Source organism: Molothrus aeneus, unplaced genomic scaffold (assembly GCF_037042795.1).
Source record: "Molothrus aeneus isolate 106 unplaced genomic scaffold, BPBGC_Maene_1.0 scaffold_208, whole genome shotgun sequence".
NCBI lineage: Eukaryota > Metazoa > Chordata > Aves > Passeriformes > Icteridae > Molothrus > Molothrus aeneus.
This window is the reverse complement of record NW_027098872.1, coordinates 89,930-117,621: the sequence shown is the minus strand read 5'-3', so window position 1 is coordinate 117,621 and position 27,692 is coordinate 89,930. Positions and strand designations below refer to the sequence as shown.

Genomic DNA, 27,692 nt, shown 5'->3' with positions numbered 1-27,692 from the left:
GGCGGCGGCGACCGGGTCAGCACGGCGGGCAGCGCCCGTTCAGCACCGCGGACAGCGGCGGCGGCGGCGGCGGCGGCGGGAAGGGAAGGGAAGGGAAGGGGGGATGGATGGATGGGGGGGCTGCGGGATGGGGGCGCGGGGCCCGGAGCGTGTGAGGAGCGCTCAGCACCGGCCCCGCGCTTATAACGGGGCCGGGGGGGCGCGGGGGGGGCGCGGCGGCCGCGGGGAACGGCGGGGGGGGGAGGGGGCGGGAGGGGAACGCCCCCGGGGCGGGGAGGGGGAGGGGGAACGGAGACCCCCGCCCACCGGGGGGAGGGGGAGGGGATGGGGAGGGAGGGAGGGCGGTAGGACCCGGAGAATCCCGGGATTCGGGAGCGGTAGGGCCCGGGAGAATCCCGGGATTCGGGGTGAAATGGAGCCGGGAGAATCCCGGGATTCGGGAGGGATTGGAGCCGGGAGAATCCCGGGATTCGGGAGCGATTGGAGACGGGAGAATCCCGGGATTCGGGAGCGATTGGAGCCGGGAGAATCCCGAGATTCGGGGTGAAATGGAGCCGGGAGAATCCGGGATTCGGGAGCGATTGGAGACGGGAGAATCCCAGGATTCGGGAGCGATTGGAGCCGGGAGAATCCCGAGATTCGGGGGGAAATGGAGCCGGGAGAATCCCGGGATTCGGGGTGAAATGGAGCCGGGAGAATCCCGGGATTCGGGAGCGGTAGGGCCCGGGAGAATCCCGGGATTCAGGAGCGATTGGAGCCGGGAGAATCCCAGGATTCGGGGTGAAATGGAGCCGGGAGAATCCCGGGATTCAGGAGCGGTAGGGCCCGGGAGAATCCCGGGATTCAGGAGCGGTAGGGCCCGGGAGAATCCCGGGATTCGGGAGCGATTGGAGCCGGGAGAATCCCGGGATTCGGGGTGAAATGGAGCCGGGAGAATCCCGGGATTCGGGGGGAAATGGAGCCGGGAGAATCCCGGGATTCGGGGTGAAATGGAGCCGGGACAATCCCGGGATTCAGGAGCGGTAGAGCCCGGGAGAATCCCGGGATTCGGGAGCGATTGGAGCCGAGAGAGTCCCGGGATTCGGCAGCGGTAGGGCCCGGGAGAATCCCGAGATTTTGAGGGGAATTGGGCAGGGATTGGAGCTCACAGAATCCCGGGATTTGGGGAGCGATAGGACCCGGGAGAATCCCGGAATTTGGGAGCGATTGGAGCAGGGAGAATCCCGCAATGGGGGGGGGGGGGGGGGGATTGGGAGCTTTAGGACCCGGGAGAATCCCGAGATTTGCGGGGGAATGGGAAGGGATTGGAGCTCGGAGAATCCCGGGATTTGAGGGGGAATTGGGAGCGGTAGGGCCCGGGAGAATCTCGGGATTCGGTGAGCGGTGGGAGATGGGAGAATCCCGGGATTTGGGGAGCGATTGGAGCCGGGAAGATCCCGGAATTTGCGGGGGAACTGGGGAGGGATTGGAGCTCGGAGAATCCCTAAATTTGGGAAGCAATAGGACCCGGGAGAATCCCGGGATTCGGCAGCGGTAGGGCCCGGGAGAATCCCGGAATTTGGGGGGGAATGGGGAGTGACAGGACCCGGGAGAATCCCGGGATTCGGGGAGAGATTGGAGCCGGGAGAATCCCAGAATGTGGGGGGGATTGGGAGCTTTAAAACCCAGCAGAATCCCGGAATTTGGGAGCTTTAGGACCCGGGAGAATCCCGGAATTCGGGGGGAAATGGAGCCGGGAGAATCCCGGGATTTGGGGTGCGATTTGAGCCGGGAAGATCCCGGAATTTGGGGGGGATTGGGAGCTCTAGGACCAGGGAGAAGCCTGGAATTTTGGGGGGATTTGGGGAGCTTTAGGAGCCGAGACAATCCCGGAATTTGGGGGGGAAACTGGGGAGCTTTAGGACCCAGCAGAATCCCGGGATTTGGGAGTTTTAGGACCCGGGAGAATCCCGAGATTTGCGGGGGAATGGGAAGGGATTGGAACTCGGAGAATCCCGGGATTTGGGGGGAATTGGGAGCTTTAGGACCCGGCAGAATCCCGGAATTTGGGAGCTTTAGGAGCCAGGAGAATCCCGGGATTTGGAGAGAACTGGGGAGGGATTGGAACTCGGAGAATCCCGGGATTTGGGGGGAATTGGGAGCTTTAGGAGCCGGGAGAATCCCGGGATTTGGGGGGGGGGGGGGAATGGAGCCGGGAGAATCCCGGGATTTGGGGAGAGATTTGGGCTCGGAGAATCCCGGAATTTGGGGGGGATTTGGGAGCTTTAGGAGCCGAGAGAATCCCGGGATTTGGGGGGGAATTGGGAGCTTTAGGAGCCGGGAGAATCCCGGGATTTGCGGGGGAACTGGGGAGGGATTGGAGCTCGGAGAATCCCTAAATTTGGGAGATTTGGGGAGGAATTGGAAACTTTAGGACCCGGGGGAATCCCGGGATTTTTGGGGAAAGGAGGAGCTTTAGGAGCTCGGAGAATCCCGGAATTTAGGAGGGAATTGGGAGCTTTAGGACCCAGGGGAATCCCGGAATTTTTGGGGGGAATTGGGAGAGATGGGAGCCTGGAGAATTTGGGGATTTGGAGGGAATTGGGAGCTTCAGGAGCCGGGAGAATCCCAGAATTGTGGGGAATTTGGGGCATTCGGGAGCTTTAGGACCCAGGAGACTCCCGGAATTTTGGGAATTTGGGGGATTTGGGAGCTTTAGGAGAATCCCGGAATTCTGGGAGGATTTGGGGAGATTTAGGAGCCCGAAGAATCCCAGAATTCTGGCGGATTTGGGGGATTTGGGGATTTGGGACCAGGGAGAATCCCGGAACTGCGGGAGGAGCGAGCGCCGGCTGAAATTGGGAGAGGCCGGGGCGGGGAATGAGGAGATTTAGGAACTGCGAGAATCCCAAAGCGGAATTTTGGGGGAATTGGGGAAATCTGGGAGCTGGGAGAATCCCAAAACTGAATTTTGGGGGAAATGGGGAATGTGGGAGCTGGGAGAGAGATGGATTTTGGGATAAAAAGGGGAAAATGGGAATGGGGGAAATGAGAAAATGGGAATAGTGGGAATAATTAGGAAAATGGGGGAAATGGGAATAATGGGGAAAGTGGGGAAAATGGGAAAATGGGATTGGAAATGGGGAAAATGGGAAAAGGGGGAATAATGAGAAAATGGGAAAAATGGGGATGGGAATAATGGAATAATGGGAATGGAAAAAGGAGAATGGGATTGGGAGAAATGGGAATAGTGGGGAAATGGGAAAATTGGGAATAGGGAAATGGGATAAATGGGAATGGAGAGAATGGGAAAAATGGGAATAATGAGAATAATGGGGAGAATGGGAATAATGAGAATGGGGAAAATGGGAAAATGGCAATGGGGAGAAATGGGATAAAAGGGAAAAATGAGAATGGGAATGATGAGAATAATGGGAAAATGGGGATGGGGAAAATGGAAAAAATGTGAATAATGGGAAAATGGGGGAAATGGGAATGTGATAAATGGGAATGGGATATATGGGAGTGGGATTGGGAATGGGGGAAAATGGGATAAATGGGAATAATGGGAAAAATGGGGGAAATGGGATAAATGGGAATAATGGGAAAAATGGGGGAAATGGAAAAAAGAAAAAAATGGGAAAAAGGAAAAAATAGGAATGGGAAAATGGGGAAATTGGGAATAATGGGAATAATGGAATAATGGCAATGGGAAAAATGGGAATGGGGGAAATAGGAAATGAGAAAATGGGAAAAATGGGAATGGGGAACGCTGGAGTTCAGGAAAACCCAAAATTTTGGGGGTTGGGGACAAAAAGACTTCCGGGAGAATCCCAAAATTTGGGGTCATGGGGACATTGGGGAGCACTGGGATCCAGGGGAATCCCGGAATTTTGGGAAGCTCAAAACCCCCAGAAAATCCCAAAGTTTTTAGGGGAAATCACAAAAAAATCTCAGAATTTCAGGAGCCCAAAATCCCAAATTTTTGGGGGGAAATCTCGAAAAATCCCAGTTTTCTGGGAGCCCAAAACCCCAAATTTTTGGAGGGAAAATCCAGGAATTTGAGGAGCCCAAAATCCCAATTTTATTTATTTATTTTTTTTTTTTTTAGGAAATCCAGAAAAATCCGGGAATTCTGGGAAGCAGAAAAATCCCAATTCTTTTTAGGGGAAATCCGGGAAAATCCCAGAATTTTGGGAGCCCAAAATCCCAAATTTTCTGGGGGGGGGGGCGGTAAAATCCCAGGAATTGTGAGGCGGGGGATGGGCTCCCCTCCCTTCCCCCACCCCGACAGGCTGCGGGCATTCAGGGAAGCTCATTTGCATCTCATTAACATCTCATTACCATCGAACTGCCACGTCATTAGCATTTAATTAAACGGTTCGGCGGTGGCGGAGGAGCTGCCGGGCCCCGCTGGGCCACCAGGGGGCGCTGCTTGCCCAGGTGCGCGCTGGGCTTGCCCAGGTGCATTTTGAGGTTGCCCAGGTGGGTGCTGAGGTTGCCCAGGTGGGTGCTGAGCTTCCTCGGGGTGCTCAGGTTGTCCAGGTGCGCGCTGAGGATGCCCAGGTGGGTTCTGAGGTTGCCCAGGTGGGCGCTGCCCTTGCCCAGGTGGGCTCTCAGGTTGTCCAGGTGCAGTTTGAGGTTGCCCAGGTGGGCGCTGGGGTTGTCCAGGTGGGTTCTGAGGTTGCCCAGGTGGGTTCTGAGGTTGCTCAGGTGCATTTTGAGGTTGTCCAGGTGCAGTTTGAGGTTGCCCAGGTGGGCGCTGCCCTTGTCCAGGTGGGCTCTGAGGTTGCCCAGGTGCATTTTGAGGTTGCCCAGGTGGGTTCTGAGGTTGCCCAGGTGGGTTCTGAGGTTGCTCAGGTGCATTTTGAGGTTGTCCAGGTGCAGTTTGAGGTTGCCCAGGTGCATTTTGAGGTTGCCCAGGTGGGCGCTGCCCTTGTCCAGGTGGGCTCTGAGGTTGCCCAGGTGCATTTTGAGGTTGCCCAGGTGGGTTCTGAGGTTGCCCAGGTGGGTTCTGAGGTTGCTCAGGTGCATTTTGAGGTTGTCCAGGTGCAGTTTGAGGTTGCCCAGGTGCATTTTGAGGTTGCCCAGGTGGGCGCTGCCCTTGTCCAGGTGGGCTCTGAGGTTGCCCAGGTGCATTTTGAGGTTGCCCAGGTGGGTTCTGAGGTTGCTCAGGTGCATTTTGAGGTTGCCCAGGTGCATTTTGAGGTTGCCCAGGTGGGCGCTGAGCTTGCTCAGGTGGGCTCTCAGGTTGCCCAGGTGGGCTCTGAGGTTGTCCAGGTGCATTTTGAGGTTGCCCAGGTGGGCGCTGCCCTTGCCCAGGTGCATTTTGAGGTTGCCCAGGTGGGCGCTGCCCTTGCCCAGGTGCCACCGAGCTCGCCCAGGCCGCGCTGCCATCGCCCATGCCGGCTCTGATGCTGCCCAGGTGGGCGCCCAGGGTGCCCAGGTGGGCGCTCAGGTGGTCCAGCAGGGTGCTCATGTTGTCCAGGTGGGCGCTCAGGGTGCCCAGAAGGGCGCCCAGGTTGTCCAGGTGGGCCCTGATCTCGCCCAGGTGGCTGCTGGGGTCGTCCAGGTGCAAGTTGATGTCGCCCAGGTTGGTCCGGAGGTTGCCCAGGTGGGACCTGAGGCAGCCCAGGTAGATCCTCAGGTTGCCCAGGTGGCGCTGAGGTTGCCCAGGTGGGAGCTGCAGGTGCCCATTGGTGGCCAACATTGCCCAGGTGAGCTCTGAGGGTGCCCAGGTGGTTCTGAGGCTGGCCCAGGTGGATGTTGAGGTTGCCCAGGTGCGTTCCGCGGTTGCCCAGGTGGTTCCGAGGCTGCCCAGGTGGCGTTGCCCAGGCAGGTTCCGAGGTTGCCCAGGGGGTTCTAAGGTTGCCCAAGTAACGCAGATGTGGGCCAGGTGAGCCCTGAGGGTGCCCAGGTGAGCTCTGAGCGTGCCCAGGTGAGCTCTGAGCGTGCCCAGGTGAGCCCTGAGGGTGCCCAGGTGAGCTCTGAGGGTGCCCAGGTGAGGTCTGGCATTGCCCAGGTGAGCTCTGAGCGTGCCCAGGTGAGCTCTGAGCGTGCCCAGGTGAGCTCTGAGGGTGCCCAGGTGAGCTCTGAGCGTGCCCAGGTGAGCTCTGAGTGTGCCCAGGTGAGCCCTGAGGGTGCCCAGGTGAGCTCTGACCTTGCCCAGGTGAGCTCTGAGTGTGCCCAGGTGAGCTCTGAGGGTGCCCAGGTGAGCTCTGAGCGTGCCCAGGTGAGCTCTGACCTTGCCCAGGTGAGCTCTGAGCGTGCCCAGGTGAGCTCAGAGCCCCTCCCCCCCTCAGAGCCCCTCCCCCCCTCAGAGCCCCTCCCCCTCCGACCCCTCCCCTCCCCCCCCCGGCCGATTTCCAGATTTTGGGGGGTGGGGGAGGGGCAGAGTTCCTTTATTTGAGGATGGGGGACCCCAAAAATTGGGGGGGGTTACAAAAATTGTTTTTTTTTTTTTTACAAAAATTGGGGGAGGGGCTATAAATGGGGGAGGGGCTATAAAAAGGGGGAGGGGCTATAAAAAGAGGGAGGGGCTATTAAAAAGGGGGAGGGGCTATAAAAAAGGGGAGGGGCTATAAAAAGGGGGGGAGGGGATCTGGGGGGGTCACTCAACTTTTGGGGGGTCCAGGGTTGGGGGAGGGTCCTGGATGGGGGAGGGGGGGGCGTCATTGGGGAGGGGGAGTTTTGAGGGGGCGGGGTCTTGGTTTGGGGGGGGTCAGAATTGGGGCGGGGTCTCAGAATTGGGGCGGGGTCTCCAGTTTGGGGGGGTCTCAGAATTGTGGAGGGGCTCAGATTTGGGGTTCACAGATTTGGGGGGGCTGAGAATTGGGAGGGTCCTCAAATTTGGGGGGGGTTTAGAATTGGGCGGGGTCTCAGATTTGGGGGTGTCAGATTTGGGGGGGTCTCAGAATTTGGGGGGTCTGTCATACTTGGAGGGGGGCTCAGAATTGGGGGCGGGGTCTCAGAAATGGGGGGGGTCTCAGATTGGAGGGGGGGTCTCGGAATTTGGGGGGGTCTTAGAATTGAGGGGGCGTCTCCTCTTTGTGGGCGGGGTCTCCTCGTGGCGGGGTTTCCTCTTTTGGGGGGTCCCGTGACCGGGGGGCGTCACCTTGGAGGGTCTCACCCTGGGGGGAGTCCCCTGATTTGGGGGTGTCCCATCGGGGGGTGTCCCCAGCTCCGGGGGTGTCACCTTGGGGGGAGTCCCCTGATTTGGGGGTGTCCCATTGGGGGGTGTCACCTCATCCGGGGGTGTCACCTTGGGGGGAGTCCCCTGATTTGGGGGTGTCCCATTGGGGGGTGTCCCCAGCTCCGGGGGTGTCCCCTCATCCGGGGGTGTTCCCTGATTTGGGGGCGTCACTTTGGGGGGAGGTCCCTGATTTGGGGGTGTCCCCAGCTCCGGGGGTGTCACTTTGGGCGGTGTCCCCTCACCCGGGGCTGTCACATCCGGGGGTGTCCCCTCCTTCGGGGTTGTCCCCAGCTCCGGGGGTGTCCCCAGCTCCGAGGGTGTCACTTTGGGGGCTGTCCCCTCATCCGGGGGTGTCCCATCGGGGGGTGTCACATCGGGGGGTGTCCCCAGCTCCGGGGGTGTCACACTGGGGGGTGTCCCCAGCTCCGGGGGTGTCCCATCGGGGGGTGTCACACTGAGGGGTGTCCCCTCCTTGGGGGGTGTCCCTTCCTTGGGGGGTGTCCCCAGCTCCAGGGGTGTCACATCGGGGGGTGTCCCCTCATCCGGGGGTGTCCCCAGCTCCGGAGGTGTCCCCTGGTCCGGGGCTGTCACATCGGGGGGTGTCCCCTCCTTCGGGGGTGTCCCCAGCTCGGGGGGTGTCACACTGGGGGGTGTCCCCAGCTCCGGGGGTGTTCCCTGATTTGGGGGTGTCCCATCGGGGGGTGTCCCCTCCTCCGGGGGTGTCCCATTGGGGGGTGTCCCCTCCTCCGGGGGTGTCCCCAGCTCGGGGGGTGTCCCCTCCTCCGGGGGTGTCCCATTGGGGGGTGTCCCGTGGTCCGGGGGTGTCCCATCGGGGGGTGTCCCCAGCTCGGGGGGTGTCCCCTCCTCCGGGGGTGTCCCCGCGGTGCCGTCGCCCCCCGGCAGCGCCCGGAGCAGCCCCAGCACCGCCCCCCGGCCCCGGTGCGGGCGCTTGGTGCCGCGGGGCAGGCGGCGACACGAGGACACGTCCAGCAGCGACAGCTGGGGACAGCGCGACAGCGGCCTGGGGACAGCGCCACGGGGACACCTGAGCGACACCTGAGCGACACCTGAGCGCCAGAGTGACCCCCCAGTGTCCCCTGTCACCCCCAGGAATGTGGGCACAGCTGGGGACAGCGCGACAGCCGCCTGGGGACAGCGCCACGGGGACACCTGAGCGACACCTGAGCGACACCTGAGTGACAGCTGAGCCCCTCCCAGTGTCCCCTGAGCCCCAGAGTGAGCCCCACAATGTCTCCGATGTCCCCAATGTCCCCAGTGCCCCCAGTGTCCCCTGAGCCTGAGAGCGACCCCCAGAGCAAGCCCCCAATGTCCCCAGTGTCCCCTCATAACCAGAGTGACCCCCAGCGTGAGCCCCACAATGTCCCCAACGTCCCCCCAATGTCCCCCCAATGTCCCCAGTGTCCCCTGACCCCCAGAGTGACCCCCAGAGTGACCCCCCCCAATGTCCCCAATGTCCCCAATCCCCCCAGAGCAACCCCCAGAGCGAGCCCAACAATGCCCCCAATGTCCCCTGAGCCCCACAGTGACCCCCACAGTGACCCCCACAATGTCCTCAATGTCCCCAATCCCCCAATGTCCACAATCCCCCCAATGTCCCCCAATGTCCCCAGTGTTCCCTGACCCCCCGAGTGACCCCCAGAGTGACCCCCCCAATGTCCCCAATCCCCCCAGAGCAACCCCCAGAGCGAGCCCAACAATGCCCCCAATGCCCCCAATGTCCCCTGAGCCCCACAGTGACCCCCACAGTGACCCCCACAATGTCCCCAATGTCCCCAATCCCCCAATGTCCACAATCCCCCCAATGTCCCCCCAATGTCCCCAGTGTTCCCTGACCCCCAGAGTGACCCCCCAGTGTCCCCTGATCCCCACCCCCGAGGGTCCCCCAAATGTCCCCTGTCATGCCCAGGAATGTGGGGACAGCGAGGGTGAGGGTCCCCAAATGTCCCCTGACCCCCAGAGAGACCCCTCAATGTCCCCAATGTCCCCCCAGTGTTCCCAATGCCCCCAATGTCCCATCTGAGGTCACCGGCTGTCACCACTGTCCCCACCAGCCTCAGGCCATCCAAATGTCCCCAATGTCCCCATGTCCCCCCAATGTCCCCCCAGTGTCCCCAGTGTCTCCAATGTCCCACCTGAGCTCCCGGGGGTCACAGGGGTCGCCAATGTCCCCAAGTCCCTTCCATCCCCAATGTCTCCAATGTCCCCCTCAGTGTCCCCACTGTCCCCGTGTCCCACCTGAGCTCCCGCGCTGTCACCGCTGTCCCCGCCAGCCTGAGCACCCTCAGAGGGTCCCAATGTCCCCCCAAATGTCCCCCTCAGTGTCCCCACTGTCCCCGTGTCCCACCTGAGCTCCCGCGCTGTCACCGCTGTCCCTGGCAGCCGGAGCACCCTCAGAGGGTCCCAATGTCCCCCCAAATGTCCCCCCAGTGTCCCCAATGTCCCCAGTGTCCCACCTGAGCTCCCGAGCTGTCATGGGGGTCCCCAAACCCCCATCCCCACAATCCCCCCAATGTCCCCCCAGTGTCCCCAGTCCCATGTCCCCACTGTCCCCAGTGTCCCCAGTGTCCCCCCAGTGTCCCCACTGTCCCCAGTGTCCCCGTGTCCCACCTGAGCTCCCGCGCTGTCACCGCTGTCCCCGCCAGCCTGAGCACCCTGAGGGGGTCGCGGGGCCCGAACTGCGCCAGGGCCGCCCCCAGGTCGGGGTCGCGGCGCCCGCTCAGGTCCAGCTCCAGCAGCGTCCGGTGCCACCGGCGCGTGACCTCCGCCCAGGCCACGCCCCCCGAGCGCGGCGACACCGAGCGACAGCCCGGGGACACGGGCAGCGACAGCAGCTCCAGCCCTGGGGACACAGAGTGACCATGGGGACACAGGGTGACAATGGGGACAGCCCGGGGACACGGGCAGCGACAGCAGCTCCAGCCCTGGGGACAGAGAGAGGGACAGGGTGTGACAATGGGGACAGGGACAGCCCGGGGACACGGGCAGCGACAGCAGCTCCAGCCCTGGGGACACAGAGTGACACAGAGTGACCATGGGGACACAGGGTGACAATGGGGACAGCCCGGGGACACGGGCAGCGACAGCAGCTCCAGCCCTGGGGACAGCGACAGGGACAGAGGGTGACAATGGGGACACGGTGTGACCGTGAGACACAGGACAGAGGACATGGGCAGGGACAGGGGACATCAGAGGGGACACGGAGTGACAACGGGGACACAGGGCTGGAGGGGACAGCACAGGGGACAGGGGACACAGGGTGACAATGGACAGGTGACACAGGGTGACAATGGACAGGTGACACGGAGTGACAGCAGCACAGGGGACAGGGGACACAGGGTGACAATGGACAGGTGACACAGGGTGACAATGGACAGGTGACACGGAGTGACGGCAGCACAGGGGACGCGTCACGACAGCTCACGACAGTCCCCCCCACCCCCATGACCCACCCCTGTCCCCCCAGGTGTCCCCAGGTGTGTGCCCATGTCCCCAGGTGTGTCCCCATGTCCCCAGCTGTGTCCCGGGTGTGTCCCAGGTGTGTCCCAGGTGTGTCCCAGCTGTCCCCATGTCCCCAGGTGTGTCCCAGGTGTCCCCAGATGTGTCCCCAGGTGTGTCCCCAGGTGTGTGCCAGGTGTATCCCTGGGTGTGTCCCAGTCTCAGGTGTGTCCCAGGTGTGTCCCCAGGTGTGTCCCAGCTGTCCCCAGCTGTCCCCATGTCCCCAGGTGTGTCCCAGGTGTCCCTAGGTGTGTCCCCAGCTGTCCCCATGTCCCCAGGTGTGTCCCTGTCCCAGGTGTGTCCCCATATCCCAGGTGTGTCCCAGCTGTGTCCCCAGCTGTCCCCATATCCCCAGGTGTGTCCCAGCTGTGTCCCCAGTCATCTCCATATCCCCAGGTGTCCCCCCAGGTGTCCCCCCAGGTGTCCCCAGGTGTATCTCCAGGTGTCCCCAGCTGTCCCCATGTCCCCAGGTGTGTCCCAGGTGTCCCCAGCTGTGTCCCCAGCTGTCTCCATATCCCCAGGTGTCCCCCCAGGTGTCCCCAGGTGTGTCCCCAGGTGTGTCCCCAGGCGTGTCCCAGCTGTCCCCAGCTGTGTCCCCAGCTGTCTCCATATCCCCAGGTGTGTCCCCAGGTGTCCCCCCAGGTGTCCCCAGGTGTCCCCAGGTGTCCCCTGCCCCTCACCTGTGCACGGCAGCTCCAGCAGCGCCCTGGGGCTCACCTGGTGCCCCCCCCTCACCTGCAGCTCCCTCAGCCCGGGGGTCCCGCGCAGGAGGCGCCGCAGGAGCCCCTCCCCCACCTGCCCGGGCCCCTCCCCCGGCCCCTCCCCCAGCCCCTCCCCCAGCCCCAAATGGCGGAGCCGGGGGAACGAGGGGGGAGGGGCACCCGTGACAGAGGGGGAGGGGCAGCGCTGGGGCTCCCACAGGGCCCCGCCCAAGCGGAGAACCTGGGGGGAGGGGCACGGGTGAGGGGGAGGGGCACAGGAGGGGGGAGGGGCACGGGTGAAAGGGGGAGGGGCACAGGTGGGGGGGGAAGGGGCACAGGTGGGGGGGGAGGGGCACCTGTGAGGGGGGGAGGGGCACCCAGAGAGGGGGGAGGGGCACAGGTGAGGGTGGGGGGAGGGGCACAGGTGAGAGAAGGGGGAGGGGCACCTGGGGGGGAGGGGCACCCAGAGAGGGGGGAGGGGCACAGGAGATGGCGGGAGGGGCACCCAGAGATGGGGGAGGGGCACAGTTGGATTTGGGGGGGGGGGTCCAGGTGCGATTTCTGGGGCCTCTCAGGTGAAATTTGGGGTTCCCAGGTGTGGTTTTGGGGTGCCCAGGTGTGGTTTGGGGTGTTTGGGGTGCCCAGGTGTGGTTTTGGGGTGCCCAGGTGTGGTTTGGGGTGTTTGGGGTGCCCAGGTGTGGTTTTGGGGTTCCCAGGTGTAGTTTTGGGGTTCCCAGGTGTAATTTTGGGGTGTTTGGGGTTCCCAGGTGTGGTTTGAGATATTTGGGGTTCCCAGGTGTAATTTTGGGGTTCCCAGGTGTGGTTTGGGGTATTTGGGGTGCCCAGGTGTAGTTTTGGGGTTCCCAGGTGTAATTTTGGGGTGTTTGGGGTTCCCAGGTGTGGTTTGGGATATTTGGGGTTCCCAGGTGTAATTTTGGGGTTCCCAGGTGTGGTTTGGGGTATTTGGGGTGCCCAGGTGTGGTTTTGGGGTTCCGAGGTGTAATTTTGGGGTGTTTGGGGTTCCCAGGTGTGGTTTGGGATATTTGGGGTTCCCAGGTGTAATTCTGGGGTTCTCAGGTGTGGTTTGGGGTGTTTGGGGTGCCCAGGTGTGGTTTTGGGGTGCCCAGGTGTAGTTTTGGGGTCTCTTTTGCCTGTCCAGGTTGATTTTGGGGCTTCCTTTGGGGTGATTTTGGGGTGCCCAGGTGTGAGCTTAGGGGTTTTCTGGGGTTCCCTTGAGGTGAATTTTTGGGGTGTTTTGGGGTTTCTTTGGGGTTTTTTTGGGTTCCCAGGTGATTTTGGGGTTCCTGGGCGTATTTTGGGGGGTTTTTTTGGGATTTCTTTGGGGGATTTCTATGGGGGATTTCGGGGTTCCCAGGCGCATTTTTGGGGTTTTTTGGGGTTCCCAGGTGAGTTTTTGGGGATTTCTATGGGGTTTTTGGGGTTTCCAGGTGATTTCGGGGTTCCCGGGTGTAATTTTGGGGTGTTTTTGGGTGATTTTAGGTACCTCGAGCAGGGGCAGCGGGAGGGGGGATTTGGGGTTCCCAGGTGTTTTTGGGGTGTTTTTGGGGTGTTTTTGGGGTGATTTTGGGGTGATTTTGGGGTATTTTAGGTACCTCGAGCAGGGGCAGCGGGAGGGGGGATTTTGGGGTCCCCGGATGTATTTTTGGGGTGTTTTTGGGCTGTTTTGGGGGTATTTTGGGTACCTCAAGAAGAGGCAGTGGGAGGGGGGATTTGGGGGTTCCCAAGTGATTTTGGGGTTCCCGGGTGTAATTTTGGGGTATTTTTGGGGTATTTTGGGGTATTTTGGGTACCTCGAGGAGGGGCAGCGGGAGGGGTGATTTTGGGGTGTTTTTGTGGTGTTTTTGGAGTATTTTTGGGGTGTTTTTGGGTGTTTTTGGGTGTTTTTGGGGTGTTTTTGGGGTGTTTCGGTACCTCGAGCAGGGGCAGCGCCGCCTGCAGCCGCTCCAGGGGCAGGGGCAGGGGCAGGGGGGATTTTGGGGTTCCCAGGTGATTTTGGGGTGTTTTGGGGTGTTTTTGGGGTGATTTTGGGGTGATTTTGGGGTATTTTTGGGTGTTTTTGGGTGGTTTTGGGGTATTTTTGGGGTGTTTTTGGGGTGTTTTTGGGTACCTCGAGCAGGGGCAGCGCCGCCTGCAGCCGCTCCAGGGGCAGGGGCAGGGCCGGTCCCGGCCCCCCCGGGCTCTGATCCAGCTCCAGCACCCGGAGGCGGGGACAGAGCCCGGCCTGGGGAATGGGGAAATTGGGGGGTCAGGGGGGAACTGGGGGGAACGGGGGGATTGGGGGGGTTGGGGATTTTTGGGGCATTTTTTTGGATTATTTTATAGGTTTTTGGGGATTTTGGGGGATTTTTTTGGGATTTTTTGGGAATTTTTTGTGGGTTATTTTTGATTTTTGGGTGTTTTTTGGGGGGATGTTTTTGGAACTCTTTGGGGGATTTTTGGGGATTTTTGGGGGAATTTTTGGGGATTTTTGGGGGATTTTTTTTTTATTTTTCGGGGATTTTTTTTTTATTTTTGGGGATTTTTTGGGGATTTTTTGGGGGATTTTGGGGAGATTTTTGGAGATTTTTTGGGATTTTTTTATTTTTTAGGGTTTTTTTTTAAATTTTTGGGGATTTTTTGGGGTTTTTTTTTGTTTTTTTGGGATTTTTTGGGGATTTTTTTATTTTTGGGGATTTTTTTTTTATTTTTTGGGGATTTTTTTTTATTTTTGGGGATTTTTTGGGGGATTTTGGGGAGATTTTTGGGGATTTTTTTGGATTTTTTGGGAATTTTTTTTATTTTTTAGGGGGTTGTTTTTTTAATTTTTGGGGATTTTTGGGGGTTTTTTGGGATTTTTTTGGTATTTTTTTCTTTTTTGGGATTTTTTTTATTTTTTGGGGATTTATTTGGAGGATTTTTGGGGGATTTTTGGTTTTTTTGGGGGGAATTTTTTTGGGGATTTTTTTGGGATTTTTGGGGAATTTTTTTTTTATTTTTGGGGATTTTTCTGGGATTTTTGGGGGATTTTTTTTTTATTTCTGGGGGATTTTTTGGCGATTTTTGGGGACTTTTTCTGGATTTTTTTGGGATTTTTGGGGGAATTTTTGGGGGATTTTTGGGGGATTATTTTCATTTTTTGAGGATTTTTTGGGGATTTTTTGGAGGTTTTTTTTATTTTTGGGGGAATTTTGGGGGATTTTGGGGGGATTTTTAGGATTTTTTTTACTTTTTTGGGGATTTTTGGGGGATTTTTAGGATTTTTTTTTTATTTTATTTTTTGGGGATTTTTTTATTTCTGGGGATTTTCTGGTTTTTTTTATATTTTTTGAGTTTTTTTGGGGGGGGATTTTTTGGGGATTTTTTTCTTTTTGGGGATTTTTTTGGGGACTTTTTTGGGATTTTTTATTTGGAGTTATTGGGGGATTTACTTTTTTTTATTTTTTTGATTTTTGGGGGATTTTTGGGGATTTTGGGGGGATTTTTGGGATTATTTTTATTCTTTGAGATTTTGGGGGATTTTTGGGGGATTTTTTTGGGATATTTTTGGGATTTTTGGGATTTTTTTTTAATTTTTTGAGGATTTCTTGGGGATTTTGGGGGATTTTTTGTCTTTTATGGGGATTTTTTTTTGGTTTTTTAAAATTTTTTTGGATTTTGGGGGGATTTGGGTGGGGTTTGGAGGATTTTGGGGGATTTGGTTTTTATCGCAGGATTTAAGGGGATTTTAAGGGATTTTAGTGTGATTTTAGGCGAATTTTGGGGATTTTTGGGGGGATTTTGGGTTATTTTGGGTTATTTATTTTGGGTATTTTTGGGGGTCATTTTTGGTTATTTTGGTCTCATTTTGGGTTATTTGTTTTGGGTATTTTTGGGCTGGTTTTTTTGGGCTCATTTTGGGGTCATTTTGGGGGATTTTGGGTTATTTTGGGTTATTTTGGTTTATTTATTTTAGGTATTTGTGGGGTGATTTTTTGGGGTCATTTTGAGTTATTTGGGGTTATTTCGGGTTATTTATTTTAGGTATTTTTGGGGTGATTTTTGGGGGTCATTTTGGGTCATTTTGGGTCATTTATTTTAGGTATTTTTGGGGTGATTTTTGGGGGTCATTTTGGGTCATTTATTTTGGGTATTTTTGGGGTGGTTTTTTTTGGGCTCATTTTGGCTGATTTTGGGTCATTTATTTTAGGGTTTTTTGGGCTCATTTTGGGGTGGTTTTTTGGGCTCATTTTGGGCTCTGATTTTGGGTGATTTTGGGTGATTTTGGGCGATTTCTGGGCCCCGTCGCACTCACAGCCAGGGCGGGCAGCACCGGCCGCAGGCGGGGACAGGTGAGGTGCAGGTGCTGCAGGGGGGGAGGGGCAGCCAGGAACCCCCCGAGCGCCGACGGCTCCACCTGGGGACCCCAAAACCCCCCAGGTGTCACCAAAACCCCCCAGGTGTCACCAACACCCCCCAGGTGTCACCCAAACCCCCCCAGGTGTCACCAAACCCACCCAGGTGTCACCAAAACCCAGCCAGGTGTCACCAAACCCACCCAGGTGTCACCAACACCCCCACAGGTGTCACCCAAACCCACCCAGGTGTCACCAAACCCACCCAGGTGTCACCAAAACCCCCCAGGTGTCACCAACACCCCCACAGGTGTCACCCAAACCCCCCCAGGTGTCACCAAAACCTGACAGATGTTATTGGGGACCCCAAAACCCAACAGGTGTCACCAAAACCCACCCAGGTGTCACCAACACCCCACAGGTGTCACCGGGGACCCCAAAAACCCCCCAGGTGTCACCAGAACCCCCCCAGGTGTCACCAAATCCCCAACAGGTGTCACCAAAACCTGACAGGTGTCCCCAACACCCCACAGGTGTCACCAGGACCCCCTCCTCAGGTGTCCCTTAAATGTCCCAGGTGTCCCCAAACATCTTCAGGTATCACTGGGGTCACCCAGGTGTCCCTCAGGTGTCCCCAAACCTCCACCCAGGTGTCACCTGGATCCCCCCAAATGTCCCCAAAACCTCACAGGTGTCCCCAAACCTCCACCCAGATGCCCCCCAGGTGTCCCCAGGTGTCCCCGAATCCCCTCAGGTGTCCCCCAAAATCCCTCAGGTGTCCCCAGATCCCTCCCAGGTGTCCCCAGAACCTCCCCAGGTATCACTGGGACCACCCAGGTGTCCCTCAGGTGTCCCCAAATCCCCTCAGGTGTCCCCAGGTGTCCCCACCTGGCAGCGCCGCAGCTCCAGGTGTCGCAGGTGGGGGCAGAACTTGCTCAGGGCCTGGGGGGGAGAGGGGAGGGTCCAGGGGTGAGCCCAGAGCCAGGGGTGACCCCAGAGCCAGGGGTGACCCCAGGTGTGACCCCAGGTGTGACCCCAGAGCCAGGTGTGACCCCAGGTGTGACCCCAGAGCCAGGGGTGACCCCAGGGGTGACCCCAGGTGTGAGCCCAGGTGTGACCTCAGGTGTGACCCCAGAGCCAGGTGTGACCTCAGGTGTGACACCAGGTGTGACCCCCAGGTGTGACCCCAGGTGTGACCCCAGAGCCAGGTGTGACCCCAGGGGTGACCCCAGGGGTGACCTCAGGTGTGACCCCAGGTGTGACCTCAGGTGTGACCCCCAGGTGTGACCCCAGGGGTGACCCCAGGTGTGACCCCAGGGGTGACCCCAGGGGTGACCCCAGGGGTGACCTCAGGTGTGACCTCAGGTGTGACCCCACGTGTGACACCAGGTGTGACCCCATCTCCAGGTACGTCCCATGTCCCAGCTGTGCCCAGCTGTGCCCAGGTGTCCCCAGGTGTCACCTCCTCCAGGTGTGTGCGTCCCCATTCCCCAGGTGTGTCACCTACTCCAGGTGTGTGACCCCCCCAGGTGTCCCAGCTGTCCCAGGTGTGTCCCAGGTGTCCCCAGCTGTGTTTCTCCCCCAGGTGTCCCCAGGTGTCCCAGGTGTTTCTCCCCCAGGTGTCCCCAGGTGTCCCAGGTGTGCTCTGGGTGTCCCCAGGTGTCCCAGGTGTCCCCAGGTGTCCCAGGTGTGCTCTGGGTGTCCCCAGGTGTCCCAGGTGTCCCCAGGTGTCCCAGGTGTGCTCTGGGTGTCCCCAGGTGTCCCAGGTGTCCCCAGGTGTCCCAGGTGTGCTCTGGGTGTCCCCAGGTGTCCCAGGTGTCCCCAGGTGTCCCAGGTGTGCTCTGGGTGTCCCCAGGTGTCCCAGGTGTCCCCAGGTGTCCCAGGTGTTTCTCCCCCAGGTGTCCCCAGGTGTCCCCAGGTGTCCCCAGGTGTCCCAGGTGTGCTCTGGGTGTCCCCAGGTGTCCCAGGTGTTTCTCCCCCAGGTGTCCCAGGTGTGTCCCAGGTGTCCCCAGGTGTCCCCACCTGCAGCACGGCTCCCACGTGGTTGCTCCAATCACTGAGCACAAACTCCTGCAGGAGCGAGAACCTGGGACGGGGGAGGGACATTGGGGACAGGTGAGCACAGGTGACACAGGTGACCCAGGTGAGCACAGATAACACACGTGACACACACAGGTGACACACAGAGAGCAGGTGACACAGGTGAGCACAAGTGAGCATGGGTGACACAGGTGACACACAGAGGTGACACACAGAGGTGACACACAGGTGACACAGGTGACACACACAGGTGACACAGGTGACACACAGGTGACACGCACACAGGTGACACAGGTGAGCACAAGTGAGCATGGGTGACACAGGTGACACAGATAACAGAGGTGACACACACAGGTGACACAGGTGACACGCACACAGGTGACACAGGTGAGCACAAGTGAGCATGGGTGACACAGGTGACACAGATAACAGAGGTGACACACACAGGTGACACAGGTGACACGCACAGGTGACACACACAGGTGACACAGGTGACACGCACAGGTGAACACAGGTGAGCACATGTGACACACACACAGGTGACACACACAGAGGTGACACACACAGGTGAACACAGGTGACACACACACAGGTGACCCAGGTGACATGCACAGGTGACACAGGTGACACACACAGGTGAGCACATGTGACACACACAGGTGACACAGGTGACACACACACAGGTGACACACACACAGCTGACACACAGGTGAGCACAGGTGACACACACAGGTGACACAGGTGACACAGGTGACACAGGTGACACAGGTGACACACACAGGTGACATAGATGACACACACACAGGTGACACTGACACACACAGGTGAACACAGGTGAGCACATGTGACACACACAGGTGACCCAGGTGACACAGGTGACCCACACAGGTGACCCAGGTGACACAGGTGACACACACAGGTGAAACACACAGGTGACACACAGAGGTGACACAGGTGACCCACACACAGGTGACCCACACACAGGTGACACACAGGTGACCCACACAGGTGACCCAGGTGACACAGGTGACACACACAGGTGACACACACACAGGTGATACAGGTGACACACAGGTGACCCACAGGTGACACACACACAGGTGACACAGGTGACACACACACAGGTGACACACACAGGTGACACACACAGGTGACACACACACAGGTGACACACAGAGGTGACACAGGTGACCCACATAGGTGACACACACAGGTGACACACACACAGGTGACACACAGAGGTGACACACACAGGTGACACAGGTGACCCACACAGGTGGCACACAGGTAACACACACAGGTGACCCACACAGGTGACACACACAGGTGACACACACAGGTGACACGCACAGGTGACACAGGTGACACACACAGGTGACCCACACACAGGTGACCCACACACAGGTGACACACACAGGTGACCCAGGTGACCCACACAGGTGACACACACACAGGTGACACACAGGTGACACACAGGTGACACACACAGGTGACACAGGTGACACACACACACAGGTGACACAGGTGAGCACATGTGACACACACAGGTGACACAGGTGACACACACAGGTGACACACACACAGGTGATACAGGTGACCCACAGGTGACACACACAGAGGTGACACTGACACACAGGTGACCCACACACACAGGTGACACAGGTGACACACACACAGGTGACACACAGGTGACACACACACAGGTGACACAGGTGACACACACACAGTGACACACACACAGGTGACACAGGTGACACACACACAGGTGACACACAGGTGACACACACACAGGTGACACAGGTGACACACACACAGGTGACACACAGGTGACACACACAGAGGTGACACACACAGGTGACACACACAGAGGTGACACACACACAGGTGACACACACAGGTGACACACACACAGGTGACACACACACAGGTGATACAGGTGACCCACAGGTGACACACACAGAGGTGACACTGACACACAGGTGACCCACACACACAGGTGACACAGGTGACACACACACAGGTGACACACAGGTGACACACACACAGGTGACACAGGTGACACACACACAGGTGACACACAGGTGACACACACAGAGGTGACACACACAGGTGACACACACACAGGTGACACACACACAGGTGACACAGGTGACACACACAGAGGTGACACACACAGGTGACACACACACAGGTGACACACACACACAGGTGACACAGGTGACACACAGGTGACACAGGTGACACACACAGGTGACACAGGTGACCCCTGGTGGTCGCTGACCCCCGGGTGGGCGGGGCCAGCCCTCACCTGCTCTCGGCCAATCGCAGCAGAGGCCTCAGCACCTGCTCGGGGGGGTGGCGCCGGGCGGGGCCGGGCAGGTGAGGCCCCCCCAGGTGCCCCCCCAGGTGCACCCGCAGCCACAGCCGGGGGTCGGCGGCCAGGTCACGCCAGAGGCGGCAAACGCGGGAAACCCTGCACAGGTGAGGGACAGGGGGGGACCATGGACACCATGGGTGTGCCCAGGTGTGTCCAGGTACCCCCCAGGTGTATCCCAGGTGTATCCCAGGTGCCCCCAGGTGTGTTTTTACCCCCCCCAGGTGTATCCCAGGTGTGCCCAGGTGCCCCCAGGTGCCCACCAGGTGTGCCCAGGTACCCCCCAAGGGTCCCCAGGTACCCCCCAGGTGTCTTCAGGTGTGCCAGTTCCACCTCCCAGGGGTGCCCAGGTGCCCCCAGATGTCCTCAGGTTTGCCCAGGTGTAGCCCAGGTATATCTCAGGTGTGCCCAGGTGCCCCCAGGTGTGTTTTTACCCCCCCCAGGTGTGCCCAGATGCCCCCAAGTACCCTCCAAGGGTCCCCAGGTACCCCCCAGGTGTCTCCAGGTGTGCCAGTTCCACCTCCCAGGTGTGTCCCAGGTGTGCCCAGGTGCCCCCAGCTGCCCCCTAGATGCCCCCAGGTACCCCCCAGGCGTGTCCAGGTCTGACCCAGGTGTGCCCAGATGCCCCCAGGTGTGCCCAGGTAACCCCAGATGCCCCCAGATGTGCCCAGGTACCCCCCAGGTGTGTCCCAGGTGTGCTCAGGTGTTCCCAGGAGTATCTGAGTTGTCCCCAGGTGTGTCCCAGGTGTGTCCCCAGCTGTCCCCAGGTGTGTCCCCAGGTGTGTCCCAGGTGTGTCCCAGGTGTGTCCCCAGGTGTATCCCAGGTGTCCCTAGCTGTCCCCAGGTATCCCCAGCTGTCCCCAGGTGTGTCCCAGGTGTATTCCAGGTGTGTCCCCAGCTGTCCCCAGGTGTCCCCAGGTGTGCCCTCACCTGCACAGGAAGGGCACCGCCCCCTCCCCCTCCACGGCCGCCTGCAGGATCCTCAGGACGATCTCGGGGGGCAGCGCGGGCAGGTGAGGCCCCGCCCCCCTGCGCACCTGAGCCTTCATCTTCACCTTCATCCTCCCCCTCACCTGCGGCCTCACCTGGGCCCGGGGCCGAGCCCGGCGGAGGGGGGTGGGGGCACCCCGAGGATGAGCTGGGGGGGAGGGCGGGGACAGGTGAGGGACAGGACAGGTGAGGGACATTGGGACAGGTGAGGGACAGGTGAGGGACAGGTGAGGGGGGGACCTGTGAGACAGGTGAGGGGACGGGTAAGGAACAGGTGAAGGGCAGGGGACAGACATTGGGGACAGGTGAGGGACATTGGGACAGGTGAGGGACAGGGCAGAGAAGTGAAGGATATTGGGACAGGTGAGAGACCGGTATGGGACACTGGGGACAGGTGAGGGACATTGGGGACAGGTGAGGGACAGGTGAGGGACAGGTGAGGGACATTGGGGACAGGTGAGGGACAGGACAGGTGAGGGACACTGGGGACAGGTGAGGGACATTGGGGACAGGTAAGAGACCGGTATGGGGACATTAGGGACAGGTGAGGGGCAGGTGAGGGACAGGTGTGGGGCATTGGGGACAGGTGAGGGACAGGTGAGGGACAGGTGTGGGGCATTGGGGACAGGTGAGGGACAGGTGAGGGACAGGTGTGGGGCATTGGGGACAGGTGAGGGACATTGGGGCAGGTGAGGGGCAGGTGAGGGACAGGTGTGGGGCATTGGGGACAGGTGAGGGACATTGGGGCAGGTGAGGGACAGGTATGGGGCATTGGGGACAGGTGAGGGACATTGGGACAGGTGAGGGGCAGCTGAGGGACAGGTGAGGGACATTGGGACAGGTGTGGACATTGGGACAGGTGAGGGACAGGTGTGGGGCATTGGGGACAGGTGAGGGACATTGGGACAGGTGAGGGGCAGCTGAGGGACAGGTGAGGGACATTGGGACAGGTGTGGACATTGGGACAGGTGAGGGACAGGTGAGGGACAGGTGAGGGACATTGGGACAGGTGAGGGACATTGGGGGCAGGTGAGGGGCAGGTGAGTTGTGGGGGTGGGGCTGTTTTGGGCTCTGGCTGAGGCAGGTGTGGGGTCGGTTTTGGGGTGGGGGCGGGGCAGGTGAGGGGAGGGGTCACAGCTGGGGGCGGGGCTATTTTGGGGGGTGGGGGCGGGGCAGGGGCGGGCTCGGGGCGTTTTTTGGGGGGGTCACAGGTGAGGGGTGGGGGCGGGGCAGAATTTGGGGGTCCCTCCCCCTCCTTTGCCCCTCCCCCTTTCTGCCCCTCCCCCTCCCCGTCCGGCCGCGCTGGGGGCGGGGCCTGGGTTGACCCCGAGGGTGGGGGAGGGGAACCCCGCCCCTCCCCCCGCCCCGCCCCTCCCCATCCCCTCCCCCCGCACTTCCGGGGGCGTGGCCTCGCTAAAGGGAGGGGTGGGGGAGGGGCAGCGTCCCGGGACCCCCGTCCGGTTCTCACCGACCGCCGCCATCTTGGAAAGGGGGCGCGGTTATCGAGGGGGCGGGGCCGTCCCGGGCTGTCCCCAGCTCCCCTCCACCCCTCCGTGAGCCCCTCCCCCTCCTCTAAACAGAGACCACGCCCCCTCCTCTAAGCCCCGCCTTATCCGCCCCTCGGCCGCGCCCCCTCTGCCCATTCCCGCTCGCCTTCGGTTCCAGCCAATCAGCGCGCGAGGCGGCGCGGGGCGGGCGGGGCCGGGCGCGGGCTGGGCCAATGGGGAGGCGCGGGGGGCGGGGCCGGGCGCGCGGCGGCGGCGGCGGCGGCGGCGATGGGGCTGCGGAGGGCGGTGAGGGGGGGGGAGGGGGGCGGCACCGGGACCCCCCCCACCTTGGGACCGACCCCTCCCCCACCCCGGGGTCACCCCCGGCCCGGGGTCACCCCTCCCCCACTCTGGGAAACCCCCCCGGAACTTCCCGGAACTTCCGCCGGGACCCCCCCGTGAGGGAGCCCCTCACGGGCCCCTCCCCCTCACGGAGCAACGGGACCCCCCCGGTGTCACCGGACCCCCACCCCCCCCATGGGACACCCCCCCTCATCCGGGACCCCCCCATTGTCATCTGAACCCCCCGGGACCCCCCCCATTGTCGCCCCTCCATGGGACCCCCCCCCATAGGACCCCCCCGGGACCCCCCCATTGTCACCCCCCCCAATTCGCCCCCCCCCAGTGTCACCTGTGCCCCCCCCAGAGCCCTCCCGGTGTCACCTGAACTCCCCCAATGTCCCCCCCAATGTCACCTGTCCCCTCCTGCAATGTCACCTGTCCTCCCTGGGACCCCCCCAATGTCACCTGACACCCCTAAATGTCACCTGTCCCCCCCCTTTGGGACCCCCCAATGTCACCTTGTCACCCCGGGGACCCTCCAGTGTCACCTGGGACCCCCCCAATGTCACCTGAACCCCCCCCATGTCCCCCCAATGTCCCCTGGGACCCCCCCCAATGTCACCTGGGACCCCCCAATGTCACCTGAACCCCCCCCATGTCCCCCCAATGTCACCTGGGTCCCCCCAGCCCCTCCCCTCCCCCCCCCCAGGTGTTTTTGGGGTCCCCCCCTGACCCCGCCCCTCCCCTCCCCCCCCCCAGGTGCGGCTGCTGCCCCTCCCCCCCCAACGGCCCCGGAGCGGCCCCGGAGCGGCCCCGAGGTGAGGGGGGAGGGGCAGGGAGGGACCCCCACCCAAAATAGGGGGGGAGGGGCAGGGAGGGACCCCCACCCAAAATAGGGGGGGAGGGGCAGGGAGGGACCCCCACCCAAACTGGGGGGGCTTGGTGGGGGATTTGAGCCCCCCGACCCAAATTGGGGGGGTCCGCGGGGGGTCCTGGGGGGCTTTGGGACCCCCGACACAAATTGGGGGGGAGGGGCACACAGAGACCCCCACCCAAATTGGGGCTTCCTAGGGGGGATTTGGGACCCCCCCCCCACCCAAATTTGGGGGTCCTGGGGAGGTTTGGGACCCCAGACCCAAACTGGGGGGGTCCTGGGGGGCTTTGGGGGGGTTTGGGACCCCCAGACCCAAATTTGGGGCATCCCTGGGGGGTCCCAGACCCAAATTTGGGGGTCCCGGGGGGCTTTGGGGAGGTTTGGGACCCCCCAACCAAAATGGGGGGGTTCTAGGGGGGTTCAGGACCCCAGACCCAAATTGGGGGGGGTCCTGGGGGGGTTTGGGACCCCCAGACCCAAATTTGGGCAGGGGGGGGCAGGAGCCCCTTGAGGTTTGTGACCCCAGTCCTTGACCTCTGACCCCTTGACCTCTGACCCCTGACCCTTGACCCATTGAGGCCCTTTGACCTTTGACCCTTGACCCCAACCCTTGAGCGCAACCCCGACTTCAACTCCTGATCCCAACCCCTGACCCTGCCCTTGACCCCTGACCCCTGACCTTTGACCTTTGTCCCCATTGGTCCCGTGGGTGGCACTGACCCCTGACCTCTGACCTTTGACCCATCCCTATTCCTGCAGGTCCCCATTGGTCTCATGGTGGCCTGGGGGCTGTCAGTGACCCCTGACCTTTGACCTTTGACCTGTCCTCCACCCGGCCCTGTCCTTGTCCTGGTGGCCTCGGTGACCCCTGACCTTTGACCTTTGACCTGTCCCCCACTGGTCCTGTGGTGGCCTTGGTGGCCCTGGGGCTGGCATTGACCCCTGACCCCTGACCCCTGACCTTTGCCCTTTCCCTGTCCCCTTTCCTACGGATCCCCGTCCTTGTCCCGATGTTCCCAGGGGCGTCACTGACCCCTGACCCCTGACCTTTGACCTGTCCCTGACCCCAACCTTTGACCTGTCCCCTCAGGTCCGCTTGATGGCCCTTGGTGGCCCTGGGGTGTTGGTGACCCTGGGGGTCTCAGTGACCCCTGACCTTTGACCTGTCCCATCCCTGTCCCCCCAGGTCCCCGGTGTCCCCTTGGTGTCCCTGGGGCTGTCCCTGACCCCTGACCCCTGACCTTTGACCTTTGTCCTGTCCTTGTCCTGATGTCCCCAAGGGCATCACTGACCCCTGACCTTTGACCTGTCCCCTCAGGTCCCCTTGGTGGCCCTTGGTGGCCCTGGGGGTCTCAGTGACCTTTGACCTTTGACCTGTCCCCATCCCTGTCCCCCCCCCAGGACCCCGGTGACGCCCAGAGTGACCCTGGGAGTGTCCCTGAGGGTCTCAGTGACCCCTGACCTTTGACCCGTCCCTGCCCCCTGACCTTTGACCTGTGCCCCCAGGTCCCCTCGGTGGCGCTCGCTGTCCCCCCGCGTGGCCCTGCTGGCGCTGGGGGTGTCCCTGGGGGGGTCCCTGGGGGTGTCCCTGGCCCTGGCCGAGCCCCCCCAGAGGCGCCGGGCGCGGCTCCTGCTCGAGGGCGTGGCCAGGTTCTGCAGGTACCCCGGGGGCGGGGCAAGAACGACAACGGGGCAACAATGGGGGCAAGAACGGGGGCGAGAACGGGGGCAATAATGGGGGCAAGAACCGGGGCAATAATGGGGGCAAGAACGGGGGCAATAATGGGGCAAATGTGGGGATAAATGGGGCAAATGGGGCAAGAACGGGGGCAACAACAACAACAACAACGGGGGCAAGAACAGGGGCAATAATGGGGCAAATGGGGCAAGAACGGGGCAAGAACGGGGGCAACAATGGGGGCAAGAACGGGGGCAATAATGGGGGCAAGAACGGGGGCAATAATGGGGCAAATGTGGGGATAAATGGGGCAACAACGGGGCAATAATCGGGGCAACAATGGGGGCGAGAACGGGGGCAATAATGGGGCAAATGGGGCAACAATGGGGGCGAGAACGGGGGCAACAACGGGGGCAACAACGGGGGCAATAATGGGGGCAAGAACGGGGGCAATAATGGGGCAAATGGGGCAATAATGGGGGCAAGAACGGGGGCAATAATGGGGCAAATGGGGCAATAATGGGGGCAAGAACGGGGGCAATAATGGGGCAAATGTGGGGATAAATGGGGCAAATGGGGCAAGAACGGGGCAACAATGGGGGCAAGAACGGGGGCAATAATGGGGGCAATAATGGGGCAAATGGGGCAACAACGGGGCAACAATGGGGGCAAGAACGGGGGCAATAATGGGGCAAATGGGGCAACAATGGGGGCAGGAATGGGGCAACAATGGGGGCAAGAACGGGGCAACAATGGGGGCAAGAACGGGGCAACAATGGGGGTAAGAACGGGGGCAATAATGGGGCAAATGGGGCAATAATGGGGGCAAGAACGGGGGCAATAATGGGGCAAATGTGGGGATAAATGGGGCAAATGGGGCAAGAACGGGGGCAACAACAACCACAACAACGGGGCCAATAATGGGGCAAATGGGGCAAGAACGGGGCAACAATGGGGGCAAGAACGGGGGCAACAACAACAACAACAACGGGGGCAATAATGGGGCAAGAACGGGGCAACAACAACAACGGGGGCAATAATGGGGCAATAATGGGGAAATGGTGGCAGCAATGGGGCAATAACGACGGGGGCAATAACGGGGGAAATGGGGCAAGTTGGGGGAATAATGGGGCAAGAACAACAACAACAACAACAACGGGGGCAATAATGGGGCAAATGGGGCAAGAACGGGGGCAACAACAACAACGGGGGCAATAATGGGGCAAATGTGGGGAAATGGTGGCAGCAATGGGGCAATAATGGGGGCAAGAACAGGAGCAAATGGGGCAATAACGGGGGGAATAACGGGGCAATAACGGGGACAATAGTGGGGGCAAATGGGGCAATACTGGGGGGAATAATGGGGGCAATAGTGGGGCAATAACAGGGGCAATAACGGAGCAATAGTGGGGCAATAATGGTGGCAAATGGGGCAACAACAACGGGGGCAAGAACAGGGGCAATAATGGGGCAATAACAGGGGGAATAACGGGGCAATAATGGGGACAATAGTGGGGGCAAATGGGGCAATACTGGGGGGAATAACGGGGGCAATAACGGGGGCAATAGTGGGGCAATAGCGGGGGCAATAGTGGGGCAATAACGGAGCAATAATGGGGCAATAGTGGGGCAATAATGGTGGCAAATGGGGCAACAACAACGGGGGCAATAATGGGGCAATAATGGGGGCAACAATGGGGGCAATAACGGGGACAAATGGGGAGGTTTGGGGGGGTTTGGGGCATCCTGAGGGGGGTTTTGGGGGGGCTCAGAGTAAATTTGGGGGGGCTGGGGGGTTTGGGGGTGCCCAGAGTGGGTTTGGGGGGGCCCTGAGGGGTCCTGGGGGGATTTGGAGGTGGCCTTGGGGGGGGTTTGGGGGGAATTTTGGGGGGGCTTTGGGGCGGGTCCTCGCGGGGTTTGGGGGGGGCCCTGGGGTGGTCCAGGGGGGAATCTGGGGGGTCCTGGGGAAACTTTGGGGGGCCCAGAGGGGTTTGGGGGGGGGGGATTTGGGGAGGGGAATCCAGAGAGGATCTGGGGGTGCTCAGAGTAGGTTTGGGGGGGGGGGATTTGGGGGGTTTGGGGGGCCCTGAGGGGCTTTGGGAGGGGTCCTGGGGAAGTTTGGGGGGTCTTGGGGGGGGGGTTGGGGTGGTCCAAGGGGAATTTGGGGGCATTTTAGGGGGGGTTGAAA

At 60.3% G+C, this 27,692-nt stretch overlaps 1 protein-coding gene across 1 annotated transcript; it reads right to left on the bottom strand.

Moving 5' to 3' along the window:
* Window positions 1-6,593: 6,593 nt before the first annotated feature.
* Window positions 6,594-22,670, bottom strand: FBXL6 (F-box and leucine rich repeat protein 6). The gene is made up of 11 exons (XM_066570117.1): window positions 22,592-22,670; window positions 21,072-21,271; window positions 20,068-20,240; window positions 17,742-17,805; window positions 16,608-16,661; window positions 15,680-15,781; window positions 13,517-13,630; window positions 11,368-11,629; window positions 9,800-10,031; window positions 7,414-8,192; window positions 6,594-6,628 (listed from the first exon to the last, which is right to left on the bottom strand). The coding sequence occupies exons 1-11, from the start codon at window positions 22,602-22,604 to the stop codon at window positions 6,594-6,596; spliced, it is 2,028 nt and encodes a 675-aa protein (XP_066426214.1). The 5' UTR covers window positions 22,605-22,670.
* Between the last annotated feature and the right edge of the window lie 5,022 nt (window positions 22,671-27,692).

Bases quoted from the DNA above. Each gene is read 5' to 3' on its own strand.
- FBXL6 (XM_066570117.1), bottom strand. The intron at 16,662-17,741 runs GTGGGGACACCT...TCTCCCCCCCAG, and splicing joins ACGTGGGAGCCGTGCTGCAG to GCCCTGAGCAAGTTCTGCCC. The intron at 15,782-16,607 runs GTGGGGACACCT...TGGGGTCCCCAG, and splicing joins TGGAGCTGCGGCGCTGCCAG to GTGGAGCCGTCGGCGCTCGG.